The 22987-nt window shown below is 44.8% G+C and overlaps 1 protein-coding gene, 1 long non-coding RNA gene and 6 other non-coding genes across 8 annotated transcripts; 3 read left to right on the top strand and 5 right to left on the bottom strand.

Moving 5' to 3' along the window:
* Window positions 1-627: 627 nt before the first annotated feature.
* On the top strand, window positions 628-701 carry TRNAN-GUU (transfer RNA asparagine (anticodon GUU)). The gene has a single exon. It is a non-coding gene; the product is annotated as a tRNA-Asn (tRNA).
* Window positions 702-1989: 1288 nt separating this feature from the next.
* Window positions 1990-5507, bottom strand: ABT1 (activator of basal transcription 1). Its single transcript, XM_059399606.1, has 3 exons — window positions 5222-5507; window positions 4436-4641; window positions 1990-4281 (listed from the first exon to the last, which is right to left on the bottom strand). Exons 1-3 carry the CDS (start codon window positions 5460-5462, stop codon window positions 3919-3921), a joined length of 810 nt encoding a protein of 269 aa, XP_059255589.1. The 5' UTR covers window positions 5463-5507; the 3' UTR covers window positions 1990-3918.
* A 70-nt stretch (window positions 5508-5577) lies between these two features.
* On the top strand, window positions 5578-8434 carry LOC132017156 (uncharacterized). The gene is made up of 3 exons (XR_009404184.1): window positions 5578-5703; window positions 7253-7374; window positions 7485-8434. It is a non-coding gene; the product is annotated as an uncharacterized LOC132017156 (long non-coding RNA).
* TRNAY-GUA (transfer RNA tyrosine (anticodon GUA)) lies at window positions 7529-7617 on the bottom strand. Its single transcript is given in 2 exon segments — window positions 7529-7564; window positions 7581-7617. It is a non-coding gene; the product is annotated as a tRNA-Tyr (tRNA).
* A 7316-nt stretch (window positions 8435-15750) lies between the features above and the next one.
* Window positions 15751-15839, bottom strand: TRNAY-GUA (transfer RNA tyrosine (anticodon GUA)). The gene is given in 2 exon segments: window positions 15751-15786; window positions 15803-15839. It is a non-coding gene; the product is annotated as a tRNA-Tyr (tRNA).
* Window positions 15840-17640: 1801 nt separating this feature from the next.
* Window positions 17641-17799, bottom strand: LOC132018906 (U1 spliceosomal RNA). The gene has a single exon (XR_009404679.1). It is a non-coding gene; the product is annotated as a U1 spliceosomal RNA (small nuclear RNA).
* A 1522-nt stretch (window positions 17800-19321) lies between these two features.
* On the top strand, window positions 19322-19394 carry TRNAA-AGC (transfer RNA alanine (anticodon AGC)). The gene has a single exon. It is a non-coding gene; the product is annotated as a tRNA-Ala (tRNA).
* A 1805-nt stretch (window positions 19395-21199) lies between these two features.
* On the bottom strand, window positions 21200-21288 carry TRNAY-GUA (transfer RNA tyrosine (anticodon GUA)). The gene is given in 2 exon segments: window positions 21200-21235; window positions 21252-21288. It is a non-coding gene; the product is annotated as a tRNA-Tyr (tRNA).
* Window positions 21289-22987: the final 1699 nt, after the last annotated feature.

Genomic DNA, 22987 nt, shown 5'->3' with positions numbered 1-22987 from the left:
GCCAAATTTGATCCCTAGTTTCAGTGGAGACATAAGTTTTGTTTTTTGCTTTGCAATTAGCAAGATAGCTCTGCGCTGATACTTTGGTACATGAGAATATCCTATTTCCCAGGAAGCACACTTTTACCTGATAATTTAAGGATGCATTGATGATCCTCTAGATTTTCCCCTAAATGGTTTGTATTTCCTTCATTGCTCTTCCTGGTATCTTTCCCATTTAATGTATGTTCATCTATACAGATCCTTATGGGGGCCGTTCTAGCAACTGAAGCGTCAGTAAAAACTTTCTTTTTGGACTGAAAATAAATTCTGGCTAGATGTCCTTTTTAAAATTATTATATTCACCTGTATTTGGGTAAACAGCAGTCCCCGCCCTGCTTCCCACCCAATCTACATTCCAAGGTACCTCTCTTAATAATATCTATATTTTTTGAGGGGCGCCTGCGTGGCTTAGTGGGTTAAATAATATCTATATTATTTGAAAACAAGAATAAGAACAACAAAAATCACGAGGGGACATTTCTTCAATACATATACCCATCGAAAGCTATTTGTAAAGTGTATCTCACAGGTCAGACTAGAGAAAATGAAAAGATCATGTTTAGCAAGAGAAGCGCTTCTAGCTTCGTCTCTGTGGCGCAATCGGTTAGCGCGTTCGGCTGTTAACCGAAAGGTTGGTGGTTCGATCCCACCCAGGGACGGCCCTCTCTATTTAGGGACGCCGCTTATCCTCCCTAAGTTTTGTCTGACGATATTGTTTCTGACCATTCTCACAAATTAAATTAAGATCTAGCCAGATCATCTTTGAGATAGGCGTAATTTTCTCTTGTTCCGTGATTTAAAATGTACCGAATGCCTTCAGTATGCCATCAAACATGAGCTCAGCCCCGTCATTTTGTACCTAATTCTACTCAGTTTGTTTCCAGGTTCCCTCTCCTTCATCTGCGTTGGTCCACCCGCAGCGTGCACAGCGCCAAGAGCAGCAGCGGCCGCTTGGCCAAAGCCGCACAAAGCTTGCCCTCCACACGGAGCGGGCCACCCTCTCCCTGAGTCCCACCGTGGGGACATCCGTAAGAGACTGCGAAAAGTGCTGGAGGCTTCTGTCTGGGATAGCTGGTTTCCAGCGACTGGTATTTCTCTAAATTATCCGTTTCCTTGCTTATAAGTGGAATCCCAAAAATGGTTGCTTACACTTTTCGTAAGAGGCGTTTTGACATTATCTACCAAAATTACTCTGCAAGTTCACTTCTGGAAAGGTATACAATTATTATATTTGTACAACTAAAATTGACCCATGTCAGGGTCACTCATGGCAACATTTCAAAGAGGAATAACATTTTAAATGTAAAAAAGGTGTTTTCCTGCCCTCAAAAGGCTGTCTCCAGGGAATCAGGCTGACAGCTCTTGGGAAATTCATCTTCTTCCAGACATTCTTATTTCCATTTCTCACTCCACCTTTGATTTACCCGTTACCAGGCTGTGGGGATGAGCTTTGTGCAGAACTATTGAATTGGAGCCTGCAGTGCTGACCTTGAATATATTGATGCTGACCCAATGCCACCCCAAAAAGTTTATTTCATTCAAAAAATTAAGCCCTATTATGTGTTTTACTTTAGAAGTCATTAGCAACCTAAGGGATAAGAAGTTTCTTAATATTGATATTCTCTTTATCTAGCAAAGGGGGGGAATGGGAACTTAGATTCTGAGTATGTGAATAGCTTATCAAATTCCGACACTGGATTTTTCTGGCTCACTTGGAAGACATCGTGACCAGAGGAAAACAATCCACATGAAACTCACAAGAAACACAGAACAAGAACATAGAAACAAGGGTATGGAGTTCCTAAAACTGAGGTTGTAAAACTACACTTCTTTGATGGGCAGGAGAGGTATAGGCACTGTGGGAAATGTTACACCAAGTATCTATCATCTCTTACTGGTCATTTTTATTCTCCCAAATTAAGTGCACCTACCAAATCAAAATCTTAACATGACCAAGATTTTATTTTAGAGCCAAATAAGTGCATTAATCCACTTTACCCAAAGAAAGAATCAGTAAATATTGAGGACATTGGGGGGAAAAAACAGCACAAGCAAAACCCAGATTATTATAATCACTCCACAACTTCCTATAATTCCTAGATATTGGCCAGTTTTTAAAAGATTTTATTTAAGAGCATAAGCAGGGGGAGAGGCAGAGGGAGCAGACTCCTGGTGGAGCAAGGAGCCCAATGTGGAGCTCGATCCCAGGACCCTGGGATGACCTGTGCTGAAGGCAGACTCTTAACCAACTGAGCCACCCTGTGTTCCTTTTCTAACTTTTTTTTAATGTCATCTCTACACCCAGCATGCGGCAAACTCACAACCCCAAGATCAAGAGTTAAGTTCCACCAACTGAGCCAGCCAGGAACCCTTAACCAGTTTTAATTTATGTATTTATTTATTGAATTTGTTTTCATTTACTGTGACACTTGTTTTCAGTTTCTCTTAGTGGCTTACCTTCTTTGTGGCCTCCAGGCCTGCTCTGCATGTTGCCTGTGAACCCTCCCTCATGTGAGCCCTAATTCCCACAAGTGTATCTGTGGAGCATCGTTTGTGCCCAACTACCTCCCAGGCTTTGTCTACCTTTAGTGATTTGAACCCAACACTTTACCCACCAACTTTTGTTTCCAACAGGACTACACCAGTTTCAGTCAGACTTCTGTTCACTTTTCAGGAATGATCTGGAAAGCCTGGTGAAAATGGACCCATCTCGGAAGAGTGTGATCGGGTATCAGCTGCGTATTTAGCACTGCTTACCTTCCTGGAGAGTCAACCATACCCTCCCAGGGCCCCTACTTTCCCCGATAGAAATCTACCGTGATGCCTGCAGTACCTCTGTACATTTTTTTTTTTTTTTGAAAAAAATTTTTTAAAGATTTTATTTATTTGACAATCAGAGATCACAAGCAGGCAGAGAGGCAGGCAGAGAGAGAGGAGGAAGCAGGCTCCCTGTGGCGCAGAGAGCCTGATGCGGGTCCTGATCCCAGGATCCTGGGATCATGACCTGAGCCGAAGGCAGAGGCTTTAACCCACTGAGCCACCCAGGAGCTCCATCTGTACATTTATTTCTTTAATGTCTCTTTCTAGTGGCAACTCTTGAAGTCAAGGGCTATCTTGAAGCCAAGGGTTATTATTACCTACTATCCCCATGTCCTCATATAGTGACTTAGTAAAGGCTGAACTAGATATGGGCTAAGAAGTTAATGTGATAGATAGAAAAGGGTCCAGGCTGAATTGGGAGGGTCGGGGAGGAATGGTGGCTATGAGACCAGGAGATGAAGTTAAGGGGAAATGAACAGGACATGAGGGGATAAAAGTCAGAATTTATAAAACACCCCCCATGCCCCAATAAACTACAAAGGCATATAAATATATATATATATATATATATATTTTTTTTTTTCTTTCCTATACATTTACTTGGAAGGTGGCTCCCAACCCAGTCCCACCCCTTTACCCCCAGGCCCTGTTAATCTTCTCAAATAAAAAGGATGTTGCAGCTTCCCTTCATCTATAGTTGGTGGAACAGCTGCCTGGAGTGGGCTTTATCACTCTAGCTTGAAGTAAAGGCTCTTCCTCCGCCCAGGAAGTGGGATTTTGAGAGGATCTCACTGGGCAGAAGTAGACAGTCAAGAATCAAGCAAAATTGGCATCCTGCCGTAGTCATACTCTTGCTAGTATGAATTGGGTGCCTCAGCCAAGCAACAGGAGTTGGAGGGTGGACCAGAGCCCCACAAGACATCTATGCCTAAGCACCCACCAGACTCCTGGTCTTAGAAAGATAATATAATCACTGTCAGTAGTTATTATCAGGTAGACAGGAAGCAAGGCTAGGAGATGGAAAGGGTCTCCTGCCTTTCAAGAGTTCTTGACTACTCAGGGCTCCTCCATGCTCTCTGAAGGTGGTGGGGCTCCAAAGATCTTGGCAAGCAGCCCTCGGTTGGAGCGAGCCTGGTCCTGGGCATTTGCCAGGCGAGCCCGCTCACGTCCCCCTGGCCGAGCTGCCTTCCGGGCTCTCAGCTCTTGCTCAGTAGGACGCTGGGCAAAGGTCCAGGTGCCATTCGGGCGGGCAGAGTCCCCTTCAGCAGCAAGGAAGCGCTGTCCCCGTTCCACACTTCGAAGATAGAAGTCAGTCTCACGCTTGGCCTGGGCAACCTCGGCCCTCAGGCGCTGCCTGCGCACCTGGCGCTCAAAGGCGAGATGTTCGCTGAGGTGGGACCACGTGAAACGGTGCAGGTACTGTGGATAGGAAAATATGAAAAGATCTGGGTAGGACATGTCAGGAGCGGAGAGGAGATGAAAGAGAGTGGGGTCAACAAGAGGAAATGAGATGCCCGGGCTGGGGCTGGGAAGGCGGGAGGCTGGGATGCGACAGAGAAGCTTACCCCCTCACCTTGAGGTTCCATAGGTCATAACGGAAGGGGCTGCGCTTTCGGGCCCCCATGGGCGTGTTGTGAAGGCTCGCTGCCACGCGCTTGGCTACTCGCTTGTCCCGGAACTCCACCCAGCCCTCGGTGTAGTCCTTGCTGTACTTGGACCGCTTTTTGCCTCCCGCTGTCGAGGCTGCCGCTGCCTTCTTCTTGCGCCTCACGAACCCGTCTGTGCCAAAAACACAGCAGTGGTTTAGGAAGCCGGCATGGCACCTCCCACTAGTCCGCGGGCCAGGACCCCACCTCGAGATCTTTGTCGGGAAGAGAACTCCAAGGTCCATCCTATCACTGTGTCTCAATCTTTTCCTCAGACTTCAACTCCTGCATCAGATCTGCTCTGCACATGCACACACCAATGCATGTGCAGAGATGCACACATACCCCAATCCCAATTCAATTAGTGCCTGCAGGGAAGCTGGGGTCAGGTGACCATACACTGTCGCTAGACCTGGGTCACGATGACAAAGGGGATGGATTCAGTTTTGTGAAAACGCCTCTCAGATTTTTATTCAGTGTGTACTCATTTAACAAGCCGGTAAAATCGGTTCAGGAAAGGGGGGTGTGCAGAGTAGACTCATCTGTGCTTACTGAGCTACCCACACCCAATCCCGGCTTCCCCACAGGGGCCGGGCGCCTGCCTTGAGTCCCGTGACCCCCACCTCCGAGCCTCGGGCCCGAACAAGCGAGCCCACTCGCCGGCAAGCGCCACCCTCCTCCCCGCACAACCAGAGCCTGTGATAAAGACTTACCCTCGGGCTGGAAAAAGACGCGCCCGACCTCGCCATACGCGCTGAGAAGGTTCCGTACATGCAGAGGCCGAAAGCGGGGCGGGAGGTGGCCCAAGTACACAATACCAGGCACCACCCTCTTCTTGGCGCCACAAACCGCCTCTTCGGATTCCTCCTGCTCCTCCACCGCCTCTGGTTTCTCATCTATCCCTTCCACAGCCTCCGGCTCCCCATCTTCCCTCTCCAACTCCTCACCCTCCATGCCGGCGGAGACGAGAAGCACGGCAGCCGTAAAGCGCCGCGCCGTCTGCCGCACCCCGCGTGCGACTGCCGTCAGGAAGGGGGCGGGGCCGAAGGGGCGGAGATGAGTGGAAGGACCGGAATGGGTGGAGAGAGCGGAAGTGGGGGCCGGGTCGGCCGCGGGATTGAAGCCGAAAGGCAGGATTTAGGCTCAGAATGGCCGAAGTGGCGGGGCTCGGACTTGGGCGATGGGAGTAGAGCAGGTAGGTCCCCAAGGGAACGTGCCCTAGAGAACGCCTCGGCGAGATGGGCAAAACGCGGGAGGCGGGCTCTTCTGGGGATGTGAGAAAACCTGGGGAAGTCGGGAGAGGTTTCTGTGTGTCTCAGCGACCAAAACAGCATTTTATCCAGGGGACCCGGGTGCGACTCCGGTGGGGCGGCGGCGGGGTGATTCACCTTTTAAAGTGGACTTGAACGTAAGTTTTTAAAACCGTCTTGAGCTTTGAAATTTGAATTATTTTTCAAAACTTCGAGTTCTGAGTGTTTCTGGTTTTGAAAATGTAGTTTGACTTTGCAAATGGAAGTTTTGGAAATTCAGATTTTGAAGACTTCAGTTGTGACCTCATTTAGTTTAAAACCTTTCGTTTACTTTAAAATATTAACTTTCAATTTGATTTTGTGACTAAGAGGTCCAAAACATTTTAATGGGCCACAGTTACTTCTCTTGTTTTCAAAGCGCGATTGGCGTCGGCCCGTGATGCGTGCTGATACTAGAAACACCTGTTCTCATGTGTACCACGGCCCTGATTGAGGCGACCCCGGGGCGGCGCGCTTAACCCCGCTCTCCCCGAGTGGGTGTTTGCTGCTGGCCCAGGTCTCTGTCCCGCCGGCGCCGGACACGCCCCTTCCCACAGAGCGGAGCCCGCCCGGCAGGGGGCGCCGTCCGCCCGCTCTTGGCGCTGCGGTTCCTCCCACGCGCAGCTGCTGCTGGGCCGCCTGCAAAAACCAGCGGCCAGGGATGCGGACCGAAGGTGCAGCCGGCTCTCTGGAAGGGGCCCCGGGCGAGTGTAAGGAGAGTATAAATCCGTCCTCGCTGCAGCGGGACAGAATTTCCTATCCTGCTTGAACTGGCGGCTGTGCAAAAGAACCGGGCCAGGGGTCCACGGCTCCCGTCCGAGGGGACAGCTCCGGCCAGGCAGCCTCCCAGTATAGTTCTGCCGGATCCTGGCGCCTCGCTCTTCCGTGGAGTGGGCGACAGGCCTAAGAAACCAGCCTCCTCGAGTTCTCACACCAGTTTCATTAATTTTATGGAAGTGAACTTCTTTTTTGGGGGGGAGTGAGGGGGGCAGTGAGAGGAACAGACTCGAGCCCGCGTTGAATTCCTCATGTCTTCAAAACACTGAGCGACTTTGGATGAGAGGAGAGCGCATCTTGGTATTTTTTCTAAAAGGTCGGGAGTAGGAAGGGGGCACGTGGGAGGATAGAGGATGCCAGTGTACAGGTGTGACGCCTCTGCCGGTAATTGATGCTGTTTTCTCTACTTTGTGTGTCTTTGAAACTGCCAATAATGAAGTGTTTATTCACTTAAATATCAACGTAACAGAAAGACCATGGGACCTCCAAAATGAAATGAAAACCTTGGGCCAAGAGGTCCTTCCCGTTCTCCACACGCCCCATGACCCTTGCCTAAACTCCATGAGAAGTCAGTCTCCCTGGAGACCAGATCTTATAAAGACGCCGCTTCTCGTATGTGCCTGTGGATCATTTATTTTATTTATTTTTTTTTAAAGATTTTATTTATTTATTTGACAGAGATCACAAGTAGATGGAGAGGCAGGTAGAGAGAGAGAGAGAGAGAAGCAGGCTCCCTGCTGAGCAGAGAGTCCGATGCGGGACTCGATCCCAGCCCTGAGATCATGACCTGAGCCACCCAGGTGCCCCATTTATTTATTTATTATTATTTCCAGCCTTACAAGTTCGTCTGTGAGCACAAATGACAATATTCCCAACTGTTCAAGTTTTTTTTTTTTTCCCCTGTGTGAAGGGTCCACGCAAGCGGCGTCAATGAAAACCTATCAAAAGCGTGAGTCCTTCGAGCCGGATTCGAACCAGCGACCTAAGGATGACCACAGTGAAACATCTACAGTCCTCCGCTCTACCAACTGAGCTATCGAAGGATTGGTGCTAGGGATGGTTAGAATACCTCTAATAATGTTTATCCCCGTGGTTTTAATCATCTTAAGATTTACAAGCAAATGCTTTTTCTAGGATGCTAGAATGGATGGTAGGATGGTAGGATGGTAGGAGTGATAATCATAGAGGTATATTGAAAAATTAATACACTTGAACACTTAAGTTTTGTGTGTTTTACTTTCTGATTTAGATCTTTAAAAAAGAAAATACCATCCACGTTCCATATCCTGCTTGCTTATATAGAATATAGATAGGGCCATCACCCTTATTTTTCCTGCTGTCTCTCTGTTTCTTCTACTCACCACCTCTCTATTAAAATGGTGGATAAATGATAATTTATCCTACATATAGACAGCTGGGTTAAAGAGGAATCTATTGTCTTGAAGTGGGTATACTGCTGAGTTCATTTTGTAAACGTTGCAACCCTTTTTGAAAGACAATGAAAATAATGTATAGACACAGAAGTACTCCACCCAAAACATGAGAGGCAGTGTGTGTGTGTGTGTGTGTGTGTGTGTGTGTGTGTGTTTAGGAATTGAGTGGCTTATATTTAGTGGGGCAAATAAATGAAACACCCCTACCCAATCAAAAAAAAAAATACTGTAGAAATGTGTTTGTAGGGATGCTGTCTACTGCTAATGAACACCTTATAACAGCATTTGGCTTCCTGGCTGAACACCGGTGAAGAAAGCAAGAAGCCATCTGGACAGACTTTTCTTGATGATGTATCTATAGAAAGGCTTTCTGGTGAACTTAAAAAAGATTATTTTTTATTAAAAATCAAAATACTTCATAACTGTAGTCTTGAAAAAACAAATTTTTCTTCAAAAGGTCCTACCAGTGATTTCCATGAGGAATCTGCAACACAGAATTCATATTTAATTCAGTTATTCAGATCTCTCCTGAGAAACTAAGAACATATGGGCTGGTACATTTCTTTGCAATAATTTAATTTAATCTGGGGGAAGTGTGAGAAGCTAGAGTAGAAAAGCCTCAGAGAAACGACCATCGCTTCCATATACTGAGTGCTGTGGCAGAGCCTTGAACACCACAAACATGAAAGCAACCAAACTTTAGGATCTAAGTTCATGTTGTCTCTCAAATAAAAGCTTCCCTAATTTTCTTTCTTGTTTTTCCACGGAAAAAAAATGTTTAAATTTTACTTAAGTTTCTTCGAACACACACAGATGGACCCAGTATTGATCACACAGGACGCTTCCTATCAGACATCTCTCCTCATCTCAGAAGCCTCCCTTGCTATAACATAGCAGCGAATCCAAATTTCTTTCTCTTTTCTCTCTTATAAACTCCCAAACTCTCTCTCTTAGCCAGTGCTCATTGGCTTTTGACGTTCCAAGTGTCTACTCATCTTCAGGATCTGTCCTTTTTCTTGTGTAACTCTGGCTTTTCCAGTAGATCAGTCAAAACTTTCCTCTTACCTAATCTACCAGTCTCTCTCTCTCTCTCTCTCTCTCTCTTTTTTTTTTTTTAGAGTTTATTTAAATTCAAGTTAGTTAACATACAGTGTATTATTAGTTTCAGGGATAGAAGTTAGTGATTCATCAGTCTCATGGAACAATACTCATTCCATCCAGTGCCCTCCTCAGTGCCCGTCACCCACTCACCACCTCCCCTCCAGCCACCTCCCCTCCAACCCAATTGGCACAAAGGGACCTGAGAAAGGTTCTGTATGTTTCTCATCAGCCAGTGCTAGGTAATGTCCAAGTGCTCATTTGAGATCCCAGAGGCTCTGTCTCAGTCGCGTGGTGTCGCAGAGTTGATTCAAGTCTGAAGTGCTTCTCTAGCTAACTGACTCGAACTCACCGGCTCCTGAAGCCTGCAGACCATATTCCAGCTGAATGCTCAGCGGTCACAAGGAGCAAACTCTTAATGTAATGCTGGATGCATCTTCCTTATCCTGAAGGCAGATGCAAAAGGCTGCATAGAACATTCTTATAAGCACAAAAATTAAGGAATAGAAAACACCAGTAGTTAGCAGGTTGGAATTGCAGGGGGAGGAGTTAACTACAAAAGGAGCTTGGAGAGGCTTAGGGTTGTGATGTAACTATTTCATATCTTCATTGTGGGTGTGGTTATGTGACTGTACATGTTTGTCAGAACTCATGGCACTAAAAAGGGACATTTTATGTAAATGTTGCCTGAATTTTTCAAGTGTGAAAAGAAGCTCCCAAAAAACAAAACCAGGTGAAAAGTTGAAGTGTAAGTAAGAATTTATTAGAAAGCAATTTAATCTTATTATCAGTTAGAAGAGACCTCTATGATGATCTCAATAGAAGCAGAACAACAAGACAAAATTAGGATGCTTTCATGGATTAAATTTTTGCCAACTAGTAACACAAGGGAATTTAATCTACCTGTAAAAGACATCTTGAAAAGCCCTACCATTAGCGTATTTAGTAGTGAAAGACTGAATGCCTTGTCACTAAGATCAGGTCTAGAACAAGGATATCCGACCTTGACTTCTAGTCAGTATTGCCCTGGAGGTTCTAGCCAGTACAAGTCAAGAAACAAATAAAAGCATAGATTTGAAAAGGAAAGGCAAAACTGTCTCTTTTCGCATATGATGTGATGATTATGAAAAAAATGCTGAAGAATCTACTGCAAATAATAAGTTTACCCAAGCTATAGGACACAGATGTAATAAAATATAATCCTATTTATTAATAAGTATTCTGGTTTATTGAACTTGAAATATACAATACCATTTGGAAGGGTATAAAAAGTGAAATTTTTAGGAATAGATTTAACCAAAAGTACAATAAAAATAACATTCTATAACAGAAAACTCCACATTTTTCAGATGCAAAGTCTTCTAAATTGACTTACACATGTAATGCCATCCCAATCAAAATCTCAATGAGCAGTTTTGTAAAAATGACAAGCTGATTCTAAAATTTATATAGACTACAAAAGATGCAAAATATCCAAAACAATTGTGAAGGGGAAGAACAAAGTTAGAGGACTTGACTCTACCTGATTACAAGACTTACTATACAGCTGGAGAGAGTCCAGAAAAATATACCAGCACATACACATAATCAGTGGACTTTGACAGAGCACCAAGATAATTCAGTGTTGACCAGAGAGACCTTAACAAATGGTGCTGGACAAGGTGGATAAACACATGCTACTAAATGAACTCAGACCCTCCACAGCATAATGGACAGAACACAAAATGGATGAAGACTTAAACATAATGACTAAAACTATAAAACTTCTAGGAGGAGGCACCTGGGCAGCACAGTGGGTTAAAGCCTCTGCCTTCGGCTCAGGGAGCCTGCTTCCTCCTCTCCCTCTGCCTGCCTCTCTGCCTACTTGTAATCTCTGTCAAATAAATAAATAAAATCTTAAAAAAAAAAAAAAACTTCTAGGAGAAAAATCTGTAACTTTAGGTTAAGCAAAAAATTTCTTAGAGCACAAAAGACATAAACTACAAAGAAAAATGATAAATTAGACTCATCAAAGTCTAAAAAAAAAACAACCTCAAAAGATGCTAAAGAACTTAATTAAAAGGCAAGTGACAGGCCAGGGGAAAAATACATGCAAAACATTTAGGGAAGTGTCTACGTGATAAGTAATGAAGGTCTTGGATCCCGAATGTATAACCCACTTGTTCGACTCAATAGTGAGCCATTTTTTTAATAGGCAAATAAATGATTTGGATAGATAGTTCACCAAACAAAATGTACAGGTGGCCAATCAGCCCATGATCTGGATCCTCAATGTTATTATTCATTAGGGAAATGCAAATTAGGAGCCTCAGAATGAGAGTTCCTGTTGGCTTCATATCCTTACCAGCACTTGGTGCTGTGTTTTGTATTTTGGCCATTCTAATAGGCATGTCGTGCCTTCTTGTTGGTTTTTCAGTTTACAATTCCCTGATTACATATGATGGGGATCTTTTATTTGACACCTGTATATCTTTGGTGAGTTGTCCAGATCTCTTGTCCAAGTTTATTTTATTGTCGTTTTAAAAGGTCTTTTTATAGCAAAGAGCAGTCCTTTATCAGATATGTTCTTTGCACATATTTTCTCACAGTCTGTGGCTTCTCTTATTCTTTTGACAGTGTCTTTTTGAAGAAGTTTTTAATTTTAATGAAGCCCAACTTACCAATTTTTTTCTTCATGACGTATGCCTTTGGTGTTGCATCTAAAAAGTGTTATCCCTGTGCTCAAGGGATAACTTATGCATTTTTCCCTTTGTTATCTTTTAGTAATATTATAGTTTTGCAGTTTACATTTAGGTGTATGATAATTTTGAGTTAACTGTTGTGATTCATTTTTTTGGTATGTAGATATTCAGTTCAACCACCATTTGTTAAAAATACTGTTGATTGATTTTTGACATAGGCAACAAGGTAATTCTATAGAGAAAAGATAAGCTTTCAGTAACTGATGTTGGTACAACTGGATATTCATATATAAAACAAAAAAATCTTTGACCCTACGTCAATATCACATAAAATAATTCAAATTTGACCAGAGGCCTAAATGTCTTCTTCCAGAAGAAAATCTCTGTGACCTTTGTTTAGGCAAAAAATTCTTAGAACACCAAAGAACACAAAAAATACAATGTATAAAAGAAAAAGAAATGATAAATTGGGCTTCATCAAAATTTTAATGTTTGCTTTTCAAAAGATACTGCTAAGAAAATGAAAAAAAGAAAAAGAAACACAGACTGGGAGAAAATATTTGCAGGACAAACACCTGATAGACAAGACTTATATCCAGAATATGTAAAGCATTCCTAGAACTCAGTAAGGAGGCAAACAATTCAATTTTTTTTTAAAAAAAAGATGGATTTCAACAGACATGTCACCAAAGAAGATCTACAGATGACAACTACCTGGAAAGGTAAACATCGTTAGTCGAGGGAAATGTGAATAAAAACCACACGAGATGCCTCTACACTCATTGTAGGAGGCAAAATTCTAAGACGGCCCCAAGATTTCACCCACCTCTCAAAATATCTGAATAATCCCTGCCCCATAAACGTGGGTAGGACATGTGAATGTGTTTTGTTAGTTACAATATGAATAGCTAATATTTAAAAGACTGTTCCAAGTATTGTCCAAGATGTAGAAAAACAAGCTCTCGTCCTTTGCTATAAGACTGTAAAATGGTACGGCCCACACTGGGTCATAGTTGGTAGTTTCCTTGAAAGATAAATATACACCTACCATAGGACCCGGCAGTCCCATTCTTGTACATTTACTGAAAATAAAACACATGGCCACACAAAGATTTATACCCAAAATACATACAGCCGTGTAATAATTTGTGAAGACTGGCATCACAACGTACCACAGACTGGGAGACTTAAACAGAAATTCATCTCCTCCCAGTTCTGGAGGCTGGAAGTCCAAGATCAGGGTGTCAGCGGGACTGATTTCTTCTGAGACCTCTGCTTGGCTTGAAGAAAGGAGCCTTCTTGTTTCATGTGTACATGGTCATTCCTCTGTACACTCCTGCCCCTAGTGTCTCTGTATCCTAATCTCTTCCTACAAAGAAACCAGTCAGATTGGGTTGGGGCGCCCTACCAGCCTCATTTGAATGTAGTAACTTCTTTCAAGGCCCTGTCTCCAAATACAGTCTCATTCTCAGGTACTGGAATTTAGGGCCTTAATATATGAATGGGGGGGGGGGCAACATAATTCAATCCATAACTAGCAGTTTTATTAATAATAATAAAAACTAAAAAATTTCATCGGCTGTGGAATGAAAAAACAAATTGTAGCAGCACAGCCCTACAGTGGAGTGGACGATAAGGACTGAACTGCGGATACACACATGACAATGCAGCCTGTACGAGTCTGTCCTAGAACCATCTGGCAAAGGCAGAAGTGCCGTGACCGAAAGCAGGTCAGTGCTTCTGAAGGCTCAGGCTGGCTTTCTGGAGAGATGGAAAGGTTCGTGAGTGTTGTGGTTAGAAGATTGCATATAATTTTCAAGACCCATCAAACTCCTTAGAAAGGAAGGAATTTTGCTGTGTTTAAATTACATTTCCAGAGAGGTCATTCAAAGCAAAACAAAACTAAGCCACACAAAAACTTCAACATCAGTTTGATGTCTTTCTGAGCAGGCCATGTCTTGCTGCGCACTCCCTCCTTGTCAGATTCCCAGTTAACTTGTTTTCTTTCCTTTTGCTCATGGTACTTATTCTCAACATATTATATACCATTACACAAATTTGTTTTTACCACATTTTAAAATTTCCAGCACTTTCAAGCTGGTATAATAGTGTATTATATCTAACAGTTGTAGTTCTCCAAAATGCCACCGATGGAAATGGGGTGTCCCTTCTGGAAGTTTGAGAGCTAATGAGTAATCCACCACACCCCTCTGTACTCTTACCCTGACAAAATTACTTACGATCTGAGCTGTAGAGGATCTACAAGTCATTGTCCCAGAACGGAGCGGAACCCGCCAGCCAAACCATGATTTATATGACACAGAAGTAAGAGTTTCTGGTTATGAGCTGCCATGATCGGCAGGAGAAGGGGCAATGTTCATTGCTACACTGTAAGGTACCCTATTCAGGTAGATACACACAGGAAATTTGAAAGTCTGAATTCACTAAGAAGGCTTATTCCTCTCTGAGGAAAATACCAACCAAAAATGTATGAACTTCTGTGCCAAGATATATGATAAGAGTATTGAGATTTATTATTTTTTTACAATTGTCCATGTTTTATCAGTGAGTGAAGAAAAAGCCCGTTCAATTTTTGCCAAGAGCCTACCTGTTAGCCTAGTGTCATTTTATACTACATTAAGAGATGTTTTTTTTTTTTTTTTCAGTCACTCAAAGGAATGGGTTCTAGGAAAGTTTTCTGACATAATTGCTAATAAAAGGCTGAGGTTCTTTGTGGAATTCCTAAGTGTTGAGCTAAAAGTAGAATCAATTTATTGGAGTGAATACAAATCTTGGATTGGAATTTGAACATACCACGGCAATTTTTCAAGATGGGAAACTGCAGAGTTCCGGCAGAAAGGACTTCATTTAAATGCTTGGACAGAGGCATTTCCCTGGCTCTGTCACCCGCCAGGTCAGCCACAGTGACCGCCCTTGCCCTCCTCTCGGAATTCAGACGGCTTTCCTTTTTCCTTGGTAGCTTCTCCTAGCCGCTGAGTGGGGACACGTGTCCCAGAGACAGACGGGATTATAGCAGGAGTCTTCAAACCCTCCCAGTTCCTCGCTGCTCCTGAAAACTACCATTCAAGATCCTTTTAAAATGCTGAGTGGTACCGCAAACTATGCGTCCACAGACTGAGCATGCTGTTCTCTGAGAAGTGACATGACTGGGTCACGTGCGTGTGCCGTGTTTCTTTCGTGGCTGAAAGCTGCAGGCAACCGGGCCGCTGCCGAGTTCCCCACCTTTAGTCCTGACGGCTGGGCGCGGACGCGCTCGACCTTGTTTTCTGCGGCCGCGTCCCAGCCCGGGGACCTCCCCAGTATGTGAATTGTCCCCCACTCCTGGCGTGTGCAGAGGGGCAGAGGTGATGGCCTGGTCCTGTCCACATCTCAGATCTGTGCGGAAAGGTCAGGGATGTGGATTTGGGGTAGAAGGTGCCAACAGGGTGGCTGTATGTGGGCGACGGGTCCGGTGAAGTTCCTGATGCTATTGCCCACCTTTGGGTGGGTCTGAAATTTTTCCAATAAAAGGCCTCTTCAGGAATCACCAGGGCGACCGGGGATCCCCGCGGCCAAGAGGACACAACTCCCCGGGGGCGGGGTCTGGAGTCCTGGGGGCGGGGCGCGCCCGGCTGCAACGCGCGTGCGTCGGCCTTCCGGCGCGGGGTGCGGCGCGGGAGTCCGGGCGCGGGTTCCGAGAGGTCCGTGCGGGACCCGCGGAGCTGGAGAACCCGGGCGGCCGTGTGCACGGCTGCGCTTCACGCGGGAAAAGGTGGACGAAGCCCGCTGGGAAGGTCCACCGCAGAGCCGGCGGCCCTTCCCTACAACCGCCACCGTGGGCGCCCGCTCCGCAAATAAGAGCTCAGCGCGTCCTCGTGTCCCCAGAAAGTGCCCCTTGTCCTCCCGAAGGATCTAAATTTTACGGTGGCTTTGTTGGAGGAGCCTGGGACTTCCAAAAGTCTCGTCCTTCGAGCCGGATTCGAACCAGCGACCTAAGGATACCCAACTGTCAACACCTACAGTCCTCCGCTCTACCAACTGAGCTATCGAAGGACTCACGGGAAAGGCTATTACAGGATTCCTAAAATAATGCCCGTCCGGATGGTTTCTGTGTTGGTAATGTTCATATTCACTTGTAGAGAAAAAGTACAACCTTAAGCTGTCTGCTTAGACACCGAATGTATTTGATATGGTGATCTGGTTAAGCTGGCCTGTGGGTTTATAAATTCATTGAGTTGTACATCTAAGACGTTAGGATATTACTTGTCTGTTTCAAGAAAAAACCCAAAGCGTATCCCATATCCTTCTACCCTAGGAATAATATAGCTGAAAGTCATGCCTTGAATTACACCCGATTTCCTTCCCTCCTCTCTGGTTACTTCCTCCTTCTCTAAAAAGTGTCAAAAATTGCTCAATAAATGTTATAGTTGCCCTAAATGCAGACAACTAAGTTGGATCTTCTCTGAGTTGTGAACAGAGCAATGCCCCCCGCATTTGGGCACCCTGCAGTACTCCGTTCTGAAAGTCTAATGGGAAATCATACATGTTCATAACTATAATGATGAAAAGTATGTTCTGTGTGTGCCTGTGTGTATGTAAACTTTTAGTTGGATAATTGATTTGGGTGGTTCATATTATATTGCATAGCTATAATAGGGCGATTAAAATGAAACACATCCTTAAAATTCTTAAATGGAAATATAAATATTCCTTTTCCAAATCAAATCGCCCAACATCAAGTTTCAACAGAGACTGATCAGTTCCGTGTACCAACTGCAGAAACTAGACACAGAGGGAGAACATGCTACACTATCTGGAACAAAAAGGCCTTCCTCTAATGTATTTAAGGAAAAAATAAGTGAACTTATGTATAAAACATGTGTGCTTATTAAAATAAAATTTCTCCACAACTATATGATTGAAAACATTCCAAATTTTTCTTCAAATGGCCATCACCAATGACTCCTACGAGAAATGTTGAAAGCACATAGTTGTTCTGGAACTCAGTAATTAAATCCCTTTCCATGAGAAACTAAGAGCATAGCGCCTAGTAACTTTTCTTTCAATGTTCCTGACCTAATAGAGAATTCGCAGCTAGAGGAAAAGAATCCTAAGAAGTGGACAGTTTCTCTTGACATTATCGGGTGTCCTTCCCATGCCTTGAATACCAAGTGGAAAATAGCAAAGTTGCCGACAAGTGGTGAAATTTCGGGCTGGTGCTGGTTTCTTGGGCAACGCTTCAAGAAACAGGAAATTCCCAGAAGGGAAACACGAATGAGTAAGCCCACCTTCCATCCTTCTCCAGCCTTGCGTTCTTCTTCTAGCTTCCCTTCTGGCAAAGCCTAACGGGGGGACCAAGCAGAACATCAGTAATGTGGTTTACAGAGTCTCATCTCCTTCATATCACAGCAGGTTTAAAAAGGATTATTGTCTTAGTCTGCTCAGGCTGCTATGGCAAAGTACCAGAAATTAATTTTTCTCACAGTGCTGGAGGTTGGAAGTCACGACCAAGGTGATGGTCATTCGGTTCCTGGTGAGAGCCTTCTTCTTGTCTGGCAGATGCGCATGTCCTGGCTGTGTCTTCACACACACAGTGAGCTCTCTGGCGTCTCCCCCCTTATCAAGACACTAATCCCGTGATCTCAGGGCCCCACCCTTACAACCTTATTAACCGTAACTACTTCCCCATTTCAAATACAGACACATTGGGGGATAGAGCTGAAACACAGGAATTTGGAGGGAACACAATTCAGACCAGAGCAGAGAAGTTAGCATTGAGTCAATAGCCTAACAACTGGTAAAACTTCCATGTGAGTTTTATTTTATTTATTTTATTTTATTTATTTATTTATTTTTAAGCACAAACGCAGTCCCCCACTACCACAAATTATGCAGTCGAGTTTCCCACATTTGGGGAAATCGCAGGGGTCGGCACAACCGGATTGCAATGGATAAGCCTCACCCTGGGAAAACCACCTTAGTGATCATGGTATCTCCCCTGCCAGGTAAGCATGCCATGTGAATTTTAAAATAATAGTCTTGATTTTCATGTAGCCTCTGTGGAAACTGAGTGTTGTAAAATGTAATCCCCAATGGGAACCAGTACTCCCAGCTCAGGGTTGAAAGCTCCCAGACAAACCAGTCACTCCCAGTTCAGTCAGTCATGCCCAGTCCATGGATCTGAGCTATGGAATTGGGCTACATTCTGTCACTAAAATTCCACACCTACACCCACACCTACATGGAAAATGAACAGGGAGGAAAAAAATGAGTGAAGGCCAAGCTGACTTCTGTCGCACTGCAAATTCTGTCTCAGGAAAAGTAGGGGGAAAGCACCTAGATGATGGAGAGAATCCGGGTAAAGCTGTCCTTGCACCAAGTTTTGGAATGAATGGTGGTTTCTACACCCACTTGGAACACCTGAACTCTATTGTCTAAGTTGTGGGGAGGCAAGTAGGTGGAAGGTTTCTCCCCTCAGAAAGTTATTCACCCATTTTTATCAGCCCTGATTGCAATGAAAAGGCAAAAAAGAAGAGCAAATGTTAAGGGTGTTTTAAGAGTCTTGCAAAGGCCTGCTCTGCATAGAGACATAGACTCACTTTCTTAAATGAGATGTTTCTCCTGCATTTGCATTTTGATCACTTGCTTCAGTGTTATTGAGAGTAAAAAATAACACGAAATCAAAGAGAGGAAGTCTCTAAAGATGGGTTATCAGGCAAAGAAATAGTTGAAGGTGTGGACGTCGGTTGAAGGCCTTCAGAAGGATTTCCTGCATGGGATGGGCTCCTGGCTCCCAACCGGCACCTAGCACAGTCCCTGGTACCTGGTACCCAACAGGTCCAGAAGAAAAAGACACGACTACTGTCTTTTTGCAAAGACTCTGGATCTAAGCCTGCAGTCATAATTATCTTAGCATCCTAGTAATGTTTACCTTAGAAAAATAGAAAATAACTTGTACCCTTTTAACAAACTCGGGATTCCAAAAGCCAGAATGGAGAAATTAACCGGGACGCGCGCCCCCTCCTGGCCATGAGTCCACAGGCGGTGTGTTGTTGTCGTTGTTTTGTTGTTTTAAAGCCAGACAGCTGTTCTTAAGAAGTGTCTGTAGGGACTCTGGAGAATCTGCTTCTGGAGCCAGCAGAGTCAACTGGTGGGAAATTTAGGGGTGCATTGATTGTCAGGAACCATTGCAAAGCTTGAGAAGCTTGGTTTTCCCTCCTGGATGCACCTGCCATCTCCTTCCAGTTCCGTTTCCTCGGAGCGGATTCCGGGTTGACTTCTTGCCCAGTGTCTAAGACGAGAGTTTCCGAGGCCTCCCTGGCCCGGACTCCGCCTGCCGTCTGAGATCTTGTACCGACGGGATCCGGATCCGTAGGACGACAGGTGGTAGGCGGCGGCGAGGGACGCAACAGTCTCTTGTCTGCGGCCCGGCGCCTCGTTCACGTGGTCAAGGCCGACTGCAAACAGCCGGCGCCGCGCCGCGAATGACCGCAGGGAGCGGAGTGAGTAAGAGAGGCGCGGCCGCGCGCCGGAGCGGGGAATTAGCTCAAATGGTAGAGCGCTCGCTTAGCATGCGAGAGGTAGCGGGATCGATGCCCGCATTCTCCAGTTTTATGCTCCCTGTGCGCCTGCTCTGAATACCGAGCCAATTGTATTACTAAATTTATTAATTACTAAAATGTAACACATTACAGCCGGGAGCAAGACTCATTTCCTAACAGGGACGGTGTTTCCTTCCAAAGCCACGCTCTCTCTCCATCCTTCGTCCCCACACAGTGCTGGGATAGGCGTGGCTGAGTTCTTTAGGATTTCTTACGTTTTTGCAGATTTGAATATCGGTCCCTGCCAGGTGGATTTTCAAATCTACACTTCAGTTATTCATGCATTAATATTACATTTTTATTCTCGGGATCTATTTCTCACATATCCGACCTACTGAGGGCAACCTCAAGTTCTTCAAACTGGAACGAATGATTCCCATTTCTTAATGATGGTGAAGTCATATGATGTGTAGGTATGTTTGAGACTTATTTTTTATACATGCCCTCTTCCTCCTCTGGGGCCGTCTGGCCGCGTCTTCGGAGGTGCGGGTGGTAATGCTGATTTCGATCCTGGACTATAGCAGAATGTCGCCCAATTATGGGAGGATGGAGAACCTCTGTGGTGCCTTAGGGAGAAGCTCAGCCCAGGGCTATCTGGTAAACTTTGCATTTCTTTTCTTTGAAAAGAAAAACGGACCATTTTCCTTCTTTATTCTTTTGTCCCAGGTCGCTTTCAAGGAGCGAGAAGTTAATCAGGAGCTACCAGTTTAGACCAACGTTCGTAGGGGTAAGTTTCCAGTTCGTTTTAGGAAGTAGGTCTCAAGCCACTACCCGCCTGGGCGTCTGTGTTCTGACATACACCAGAGTCTGCGAATCGGTAAAGAATGAAAGCCCGGAAGCATAGGAAGGAAAATACAAAAAATTGCCAGGGACAAAACTCTCACACAACTCTTTTTACTTTGATCTATTATCTTTGTAGTTGAGGACTCTTCCACGGGTGTTTGGTATCACATTTTTGAGATAGGGCAGAAGTGGGAGTAATATATCTTAATGAGATTGGCCCCAAATTAGCAAATGCTTTCTTTGTTAAGAGAAATCTCTATCTTTTGAGCTAGTTCCCCAAATGGGTAGAAAATTCTACCCATCCCCCCCTCTGTCATTGTTAATTCTAGAATTTTTGTTTCTCTTGTACCAGTGGTTCTCAAACCTTGCGGCCCAGTAAATGTCACCCGGAAGGTTTTCAAACTACCAGTACCTAGGTCCCACCTTCAAACTGGCCCAAGCAAAGGCGCTTTGTAAAATCTGCCCAGGCGATTCTATATCCACCAACGTTTCTCAGCCAAGATTGAAAGCCACTGTTACAGAATTAAACCGATAAGGAGGAGCAGTGCCCCTGAATTTCAACCCGCCCCGAGGCTAACGGACTGCCAGCGGTTCCGCATCCTTCACCGGCAAAAACCTTTCCAGAGACCCGGGACTCTAAGCCCACCAGGGGGCGCGCGTGTCCCACCAATTACCCGCAGGTCGTATCCTTCCTACGCAGGCAGCGTCTTTCCTCCCGGGGGTTGCGGATCCCGGGTGCGGGTGCGGGTGCGGAGACGCGTCTACACACCCCTTGCCCAGTGGGGCCGCCTCTGCTCCGCCTCGTCTGAGCTCGGTATATCTCGGCGGCCCCTAGCTGTATTGTATGTAAAGTATGGGGTGGACGTCTGATCGCGCGTATTAGTCATTGTTACAGAAATTAATAATTTTAAAAATTGGGTTCGCCGTACATTGGGAACAGCCTTAGTAGATGCACATCGAGGATATATGTAGCTGAGATACGCCTTGTAAGGGGAGGGGGGTTAAAAAAAAAAGATGCAAAACACGAACTCCTTCGAGCCGGATTCGAACCAGCGACCTAAGGATGCCTGAGGAGCTTCCACTACAGTCCTCCGCTCTACCAACTGAGCTATCGAAGGAATCACACTGTTCGTCTCACTCGCAGAGGATGCCATCTCTGCGCAAGGTTGTGAGCGCGTCGGTGCTAGTTGATGATTCACCGGTATTGTTCCCGGGTCTGCCCTAACCGCGCCCACTTTTCTTTTTTTTTCTTTCCTTTTTTTTTTTTTTTTAAAATAATCCAGCACCCCGTCGGAACTGACACTCAAAGATCCACAGCCCTGGAGAAGAAAAACGGGAGCATCCACTGGTTTTCGAAAAGTAAAAAAAAAAAAAAAAAAAAAAGGAGACACAGGAACTGATAAGAATTTAGCAATGGGCATTTTTTATTATGAGAAATGAATTTACCCAATTTAACTCAACTTATAAATAGGATTTTAAGTACATCAATCTGCAATTCTAACAGGATAATTAACAGAATGAGGAGGAGGAAGAAAGAAGTATAGGATTAAACTTTCCAAAACCATCTTTAAATGTTCTTTAATTGACATTAATCTTTGTAGATAAACCAACCCATTACACTAAATCTAAACTCGGCAAAACCTATCCACAGGGAGCTAAAACAATGTTTTTAAATTCTGTATCTTAACACAAGGTAGAAAGTAATGCCATTCAAATACTAGTAATTTTGCAAAATGTGAGGTTTTAGTCTAGTTTTCTAGTTCAGACGGGACTGTCTGTTACTCTCTTTGTTAATGAAATCGATCCGAAGTGGCATCCGACATCAGGAATAATACGATCCTCCTTGTGTAGGCCGGACATTGAGACCATCTGTGGCAAAAAGAAAGATTTCTCTTTTCTGAAGAATTGAAAACAAGTTGTTCCTCACTTAATTTGGCCATTAACCTCCTCAAGTGTTTATGAAAAACATATGTTTGAAGAGGGGTCGGTCTGAATGAATTAAATATAAAATCTTATCTCCTCTCCAAGCCCGACTGACTGAGTCATTTTGTATATGCAGCATTCCCCATTTTGTCAAAGTACACCTTTCAGAAAGTTATATGCGTGACACTTACACAAATGTAAAAGAAAAAAAAGTCCTTGATTTTGTTCCGGTCCACATTAGAGAAGATTCAGAGATTAAAAAGACAGAACTTAAGGGAGCCTGAGGGAGAGGAAGAGGGGAAGGTACAACAGTAGATTTGAGGGATTTTGGCATGTGTGTGTCTGTATAACCCGCATTCTTGCACGTGAATTCTGGTATATATATACCAGATACACATATACCAAATATATCTACCAGACAAAATTATATAATTTGTGTATAATTAATTATATTTATGTTGTTATATATAATTCTTTTCTATATATTTTCAAAATAAAATACAACTCAGTGTAAAAACGGGAAGAAGCAGGAAAGCGCTGGTGTCCCTTTTTCTCTTTCCTAAGTATTCTTGCGCGCGGGCTGGGGAGGAACTGGGGTCCCACGTCCCGCGCGGGATCAGAGCGCAGCAGGCTGTGCGGGCCGCCGCGGCCGCAGGTGCGCGTGCGCGCGCCGCATTCCCGGGCTCCCCAGAGAGCCGCGGGAGTCTGGAGACGGAGGTGGGACGGCTCGCAAGCTCCCCCAGAAAACGGAAGCACGCGGGAGCGCCCCTCGGCCGGAGGGGGTCTGCGTGTGGACGCGCCCCGACGGCCATGTTGGGGTCCCCCCGGAGGCACTCTCCTGCTCTTGCACTTCTCTCCGCTTCTTCACCGCCCCTTGCGGCCGGCTCGCTCCGC

This window comes from Mustela nigripes, chromosome 5 (genome assembly GCF_022355385.1).
Source record: "Mustela nigripes isolate SB6536 chromosome 5, MUSNIG.SB6536, whole genome shotgun sequence".
Lineage (NCBI taxonomy): Eukaryota > Metazoa > Chordata > Mammalia > Carnivora > Mustelidae > Mustela > Mustela nigripes.
Note: the sequence above shows the minus strand (reverse complement) of the source record. Positions and strands in the feature narration are given on the sequence as shown.